The sequence below is a fragment of the Natator depressus genome, chromosome 9, assembly GCF_965152275.1.
Source record: "Natator depressus isolate rNatDep1 chromosome 9, rNatDep2.hap1, whole genome shotgun sequence".
Lineage (NCBI taxonomy): Eukaryota > Metazoa > Chordata > Testudines > Cheloniidae > Natator > Natator depressus.
In genome coordinates this window covers 50,726,385-50,733,322 of record NC_134242.1, presented here as the reverse complement: position 1 = coordinate 50,733,322, position 6,938 = coordinate 50,726,385, and the positions used below count along the sequence as shown (strand labels likewise).

General features: G+C 48.7%; 1 protein-coding gene across 1 annotated transcript; it reads right to left on the bottom strand.

Annotated features, from left to right (window-relative positions):
• Positions 1-463: 463 nt before the first annotated feature.
• Positions 464-2,500, bottom strand: SOX14 (SRY-box transcription factor 14). The gene has a single exon (XM_074963028.1). It carries the CDS (start codon positions 2,089-2,091, stop codon positions 1,369-1,371), a length of 723 nt encoding a protein of 240 aa, XP_074819129.1. The 5' UTR covers positions 2,092-2,500; the 3' UTR covers positions 464-1,368.
• Positions 2,501-6,938: the final 4,438 nt, after the last annotated feature.

Below are 6,938 nucleotides of genomic sequence, written 5' to 3'. Positions count from 1 at the left end.
TAGACTTAGCCATGAACTGGTATTTCCAATAGATCAGGTACTCCAACCTCTCCTGAAAGCAGATGAGACACACGCTGTCCTCTCCCGTGTGTTACTGACTCATTGTTTCACTTTTAGCAAATAATTGAACACTCGAAGTGGTTATTAAAATTTGTGTAGGTATAAACCTGTCAAAGTGAAACCGCAGCAAAAGGCTTCTTAGTTGACAGTGGAGATGAGATTAAAAATTATGTATAGGTATAATCTATAAATGCCCTGACCCCGCCAAACGTCACGGGAGTAATATTACTCAAGTGAGTAGTCCCACTGAATTCACGTAGGGCCCCTCACCCGTGTAGCGTTACTCACTACCTAAGTTTTTTCCCTCCGGATCGGGCCCTAAAATGCTTTTCTGGCCAGAAGCATCTGAGCTAGTCCTATTCAACTCAGTCTTTAAGCTTTGCTTTCGTGCTTTTAGGAGGAAGCTTGTCAGAATTGGGACTTTATTCACACCACATGGTTTGCTTGTTTAATGACAGATTGTCTTTATTCAAAATGTCTTTGTTCAACAAATGAACAGGTTAACGAGGTAAAATCCTTCTGGATACATTTTTCAAAGACATGGTTGAAACATATTGAAATTACCATCTTTTTTAAAGTCTTATTCTTATTTGTTTATTTAGTTATTTTTACAATTCTACTGCCTGGCTTCATACCTGACGCTCTGTCTAAAATGAACTTAGGTCTAGTTTCACTGGATCACACAAATTGAAGGACTATCTGTTTTAAATTAAGCAAACACTATCATATCATGTTGTAAAGAGAAAAGTTTCCCTTTTCCGTAACTTTTAAGAGCCTTTTTGACATGAAAAGCAATTTTTACCTATTAGTGCTTGATGGCAAAATATATATGTATATATATAATATAACACAGCTAATCTTGTCTTTTAATGTGCAAAAGGAAATAAAATAATAATAATGATATTAATAAATACCAGGACTTCAGAAATTCAAGTCCAAATAACAGCAGGTAATATAGAACTCATATACATTAATATAATAAATAAAATTCAAAACCGCCTAGCCTTTAGTCCAAAAGGGCAGGTCAAGATTTAACACATTTACAGTTCTTAAAGGTTTCTGCACCTAGCTGAGCCTCCAATTCCAGTTTCCCCAGGCTGAGAGAGAAATCTTTGTTTGTTTAATTTGACTAGAGAGTCTCTGAGTTCCAGGAGAAGTCTTTCTGTCTTTCCCCAGGTGCCATCAGATACACTGGCATCATTCTCCCATGCAGGTGGCTTTTTGCTTCTGCAGTTTCTATGTACATGCCCATGAGTGAATTCAAGTTCTGACTGCAAAGCAAGTCTCGCTTGCGGGTATGTGGGTGTGTTACATGGCAGTCGCATGTGCTGAAGAATAGGGGTCTATTCCAGTCTTGGTCATGCCTGGGAATAATATGTAGGCAACTGGAGGTTGCAAACTGGAAGCCGACCAAGCTGTACAGTTACAGGGCACCACATACCCAGGGTTAGTTGGCGAAGGGTGAGTATGGGTGTGCTGGCTGGGGCAGCTCAAGCTGCCGAACGCCCCGCTCTGGTATCCCAAGGTGGAGGCGTAGGGCAGGGTGCTGGTGGCTAAGGTGTGGGGCACTTCGGTCATCTTCTGGATAGCGCTGGAGCTGAACTGGCTGGGGTCAAGTAAGGAGTAGGGTGCGGAGGTGGGAGGCAGGAAAGCCCTAGCCTTCTCCGGGGAGCTCAGCAGAGCGTCCGTGGCTCCCACGGGCAGCCCGGCCGCCTTGAGCGGGTCCGTGTCGCTCAGGTAAGGCAAAGGGAAGACATACCTGTCCTTCTTGAGCAGGTTCTTGGGCTTGCGCCGCGGCCTGTACTTGTAGTCAGGGTGCTCCTTCATGTGCTGCGCCCGGAGCCTTTTGGCCTCGTCGATGTAGGGTCGTTTCTCAGCCTCCGACAGCAGCTTCCACTCCGCGCCCAGCCGCTTGCTAATCTCCGAGTTGTGCATTTTAGGGTTCTCCTGGGCCATCTTCCGCCTCTGGCCCCGGGACCACACCATGAAGGCGTTCATGGGTCTCTTGATGTGATCGGTCGGCTTGGACATGGTGCTGTGGGGGGGTCGCTCTGAGGAGTCACAGCGGGGCTGGGCTCACCTAGCCGACTCGCCTGCCTCGCCACCCAAAAAGAACCCCAAAACTCTCAACTGATCATACCAGTTCTCCGGCAAATCCACAGGCAGCTACTGGGGGCGGGGGGGTCAACGGAGGAGGAGGAGGGGGGGAGAAGACAAGAAGGAGAAAAGGAGTGAAAAAAAGAAATCCAGGAGTGTCTCAGGTCGGAGTGATCAGCCTCTCAAGGGTTTGTGTGGGGAGAGAGAGGGAGGGCTTGCTTTTGTGATGAGATGATGCTGCCGAAGGTGTCTAGCCCTGCAAAGCACCTGGCTGGGAATGAGGAACAGCCGAGGACCAGGAGCCAAAAGCGGTGAAGTTCAAAGGCTAGCCTGCTCCGGACTGCACGCAATCTGACATAATCGCAGGGCGTTCACTCCCTAACCTGAGCGCCCAATCAGCTTGGAGAGACGAATACCTTGAAAAGAGACAGTCTGGGAGAGGAGAGAAAAGGGGGGGAGGGGGGAGAAGGGGGGCAGGCACTAACTACATGGGATTAAAGGGAATGCTTTTGTCAGACGTTGGGCTAATAGCACCAAATGAAACTCCGCACGCCTCCTAGCTAGAGTTCCGGGCTGCTGGGGAGGTGGGATGTGTTGTACCAGTCACACAAGAAACAAAAAACAGCAGCGTGTGAGTTTGTAAGTCAGGCACCACAAGTCAACTGCAAGGCAGCGTTTCCCCTTCCTCGCCAACCTCGGGACAAACAAAATCCCAGGGAGCAGCTAACAGCATTCCTTTCGAAAAATTAAACCAACATCTAAAGGCAGTGTATATTACTGCGGCTGTTATAAAACACCTGCAAAATACAGGTACATCTATGCACTCCCATTCTATGTCTAACGGCAAAGCATGCCAATCTAACCCCCCTACCTGTACATACTGTCCCTATCTACATCGTGTATCAGCCCCGTGCATACCTCTTCAGTATTCATTAGAGAATGTAAGACAAACGGCAAACAGGGCTTGATATAAAAGATAAACTACCGTTTGATTTTGCGGATAACAGTTAACTTTACACCAGCAGTTTAACAAGCCTTCTTTCTTTCTTTCTTTCTTTCTTTCTTTCTTTCTTTCTTTCTTTCTTTCTTTCTTTCTTTCTTTCTTTCTTTCTTTCTTTCTTTTAAAAGCCTCCAGAATTATTTTAAATTGGAAAAATGAAGTCCACTAGTTGGATGAATTAGATGGATTGGCGTCGGGATTGGCCCGGTGTCTGGGTTAATAACACTTGGTACCTTGCTTTTGTACTGCTTGGAGAATGGTGTGTTTCTATTCTCTGGTGGTTTGCTTTTTTTTAAAAAGCAGGTTATAATTCTTCGGGTAAGGAACACTAAATAACCCTAGGAATCAACTTGCATGCCTGTTTTCTTTGAATAATTGCCTGCCTAATGTGAAATGCCCTTGGGGAAAATATTTATTAAATGGAAACAATTGTCCCGAGTCCCTGTAGAGACTGGGTTTGTTAAAGGGTTATTGGCAACTGCACCTGCCTGGTTTAAAAGACTTGTCTAAAATAACGCTTAAGCACCTTCAGTTGTTCCTATATGCAGCGTTCAGCTTTAATAATCTATTTAAAATAGAATCTGGAGGGGAGAACTCTACCAGTCCGACAGCTCTAAATATTTGCCAGTTATCTTTCTCTCTCTTTAAACCGACCCTTCCAGACTGGATAGTCTACGTTCAGTTAAATTCGCCGAGAAATATCTCCACCTCTCAGTGCAGACCTTTAGAACCTCGTTAACGCAGAGGACATGGAAACACATCAATATATAACTTAGCTGCAAAGTCTTTAGCCTTTATTTCCACAACAGCCCCCAATACAAATTGTAACAACACAAATCCATCTGCAGATACACGTACTGGGTGCGTATATAGACTGGAAATAGCTGCGACGATTGGAGTCTTTAGGGGGGCTTCCCCCCCCCCCCGCCCCGTTTTCACTGAAATTATAGCCCTGTTCCCTGCTTTCTGCTTTTCCCACACTTGGCGTCTCCAATAAATTAGTTTAATTCAATGTCAGTTTTAAAGCGATGCGGGGAATGATTTAAAGTCCATTCACCTGTACGGGTTTGCCCGGCGCCCGGGGCGCCACCTGCTACTTAGATTGGACCTGTGCATTTAGCAAGATCGGAACAGATTTTTCGTTATACAGAGAAATGCGTTGTGCATTTCTCAGGACTCAGGGATGTTTTATATTTATTTATGTATTGCTACGAAACCACGCTGCAAATTAACACCTATTTGGAACGGAGTAGACTGTAGATGGGACATATTTGTAACACACCACTAATTTTACAGTACAATACATTCCCCCCTAGCCTCGGGCACTCAACATTTGCTCCCCAGTGTATATTTAGAGGCGACATCTGAGCAGCTAGTTCATGCCTATTAAAAAGGAGTATTTTGAATGCACGCAGGAGTATGTATTGGCATTTCTACTTCTAATTGCCTCCCTCCACACACCGTCAGCCAAGGGGAATCCTGTAGGTTGTGATTCAAACGGAAATGGCCCTTTTTTTTTCTTTTGCAACCCTTTGCCCCCTGATATTTTTGTTTGTTTGTTTCCAATCTGGCGCTGAGTGATTCCTGAAGTTTCTGAACTTAAGCCTTTAACTCCCCTGCTTTTCACCCTGCACAAATACGCAGTCATCCAGCCAACTAATCTCAGGCACTGAAGAGAGTCGTTTTCGTGTTAATCAGAGTAAGGACTGTAACTAAATATAGCGAATTCAGCCCCCCCACCCCCACACACACACCCTCCAAGGATGGACCAGTTTATACCACAGCCAATGTTTGCTGCTTTCACTGGGGTTCTGGGTGGATTAGGTGTGTGTGTGTGCGTGTGTGCAAACCCTGTTTTCCGCTAGTGATAACGCACTGAACTGCTGCAGGGAAACGCTCAGAGACGCTTCGTGTCATCAAATGCATTGCGCCCTTCATCCGGTAGGCAGTGCCCTGCCTCGGTCAGTAACAACAGGCACCGAACCTCTCCCAGCCCACACCTGGTGCAGAGAGGGAAAGGGGGGGTGGGGGCAGCACCTTTCTGTGCTCTTCCTTGGAGCCCCGGTTTCCCATCAAGGAACTGAGACGGGCCTCAAGGAAGCAACTGGTCCTGCCAATTCCGCGGGGTGCATTGCAGGAGGATGGGAAGGAGGGTATCGCCTGCTCGCATTGCCACCCCTTCTGCTCTCTTGTCCCTTGCAGAGTTCCACGCGAGTTGCTGGAGAAGTGACTCCCGGGGAGGGGGGCAATCAGGTGCCTGCCTCGCTCCCCCCGAGTCTGGAAAAACGCCCCTTGAGGGTCGGCCGGGAGCGGGACACAGGCAGGGACAGAGCAACGCCCCAGGATAGTTCGCTGGCAGCTTTAGCGTCTGGGCTCCGCCGCTCCCTTTAATTCGGTGCCACCGGGGGCTGGGGCGCGCTCCCCTGGACGCGGCTGGTCAACGGCTTTTCAGCAACGTGGCCACCGGCAAAGGCCGCCCTGGTTCCCAGGGGTTTCCTGCCGCGGGTTCCAGATAAATACAGGCCGGCACTGGCGAGGGTAGCAAGCGGGGCTGCTCCCACGCGCGCCTCTCTCGGGCTGGGCTGTGCAGGCCAAGCGGGGGAGGCGCACGGGGCAGGGCTCACTGCCAGCTCTCACCAGCAGGGCTGCGGGGGAGCCCGGACACAGCGCTGCGCGGGTACTGCTCTCTCACCCACCAGGCGAAGTCCCGGGGTTCAGCGCGCCTGGCTTGGCACAGGCAGCCTCAGGAGGCGAACCCCCGCCCCGGGAAGGGACGTGGGGACAGCCAGGGGATCGTCTTTGTTTGCTGGTCTGGCCTATCCCCGCTTGCCCCTTCCTTTGCGGAGGCACATGTCCTGGCAGGCATGTCAGCGGCCGGGGGCGCTTTCCCCCCGTGGGACCCTCCCCGCGGGAGATCAGGGCTAGCTGAGGACTCGCGAAAGACTCTACAGGTGCAGCCCCGCTCGCTGGGTAGTTTGCGGGAGGTCTCCCCGCAGCCCAGCCCGATGAGCCAGGCGCCAGCCCTTTCTGGGCAGGCAAAACACACCATTCCGGGACCCCTGCAGCCTCACCGCGGGAAGGAAATATTTCCCTGGGTGGCCTATTTGCCTCTCTTCCCCAGGAAGCTGCTGCTGCGGCAATTCCTCGCTCAAGGGACAGATGTGAGAGGGAAGGAAAGGTCATGTTAACAATCCTGGCTGGGGGAAAGTGTCCTTGTTTTAGAGCCCCCGCTTTCCATACCGCTCCTCTCTCAGACAAACTATGTTACAATCCAAACCCCTCCTTTGTTTTCATGGTTAGGGTCCGATTCTCCAGGTATCTATAGATCTAGACGGATCGCTTGCCATTGCCCGTGAAGATGAAACAAGAGAAACTTGGCCCCCTTTTCAAGCAGGCAGATAGCAAGACAAATCGTTTGGAAATGAGGGATGATTTGCAAGCCCTGTCTGCTACTGAAGAGTCTTGCGAATCAGTTCATGTTTGTTTGGCATATTGATGACAGAAAATACCCAGCTGTACTTTGATTGGCTGACACTTCTGCATTAATACACCCTATATATATATATGTTCTTCTGTCACATAGTTGTAGTATAGCGTATATATATCTATATCTATATATATGACTGTCCCCACACTTTCCGCTATTTTTGTTGTTACATTGTATATGCCTCCATTTAAAAAAGAGAGAGTTAATCTGAATTGCCACAACGTCCACCCCCACCGTTAAAAACTCCTGTTTCTCATGTATGTGATCTGCTCTTGATATCTGTTGCAAAAAAAA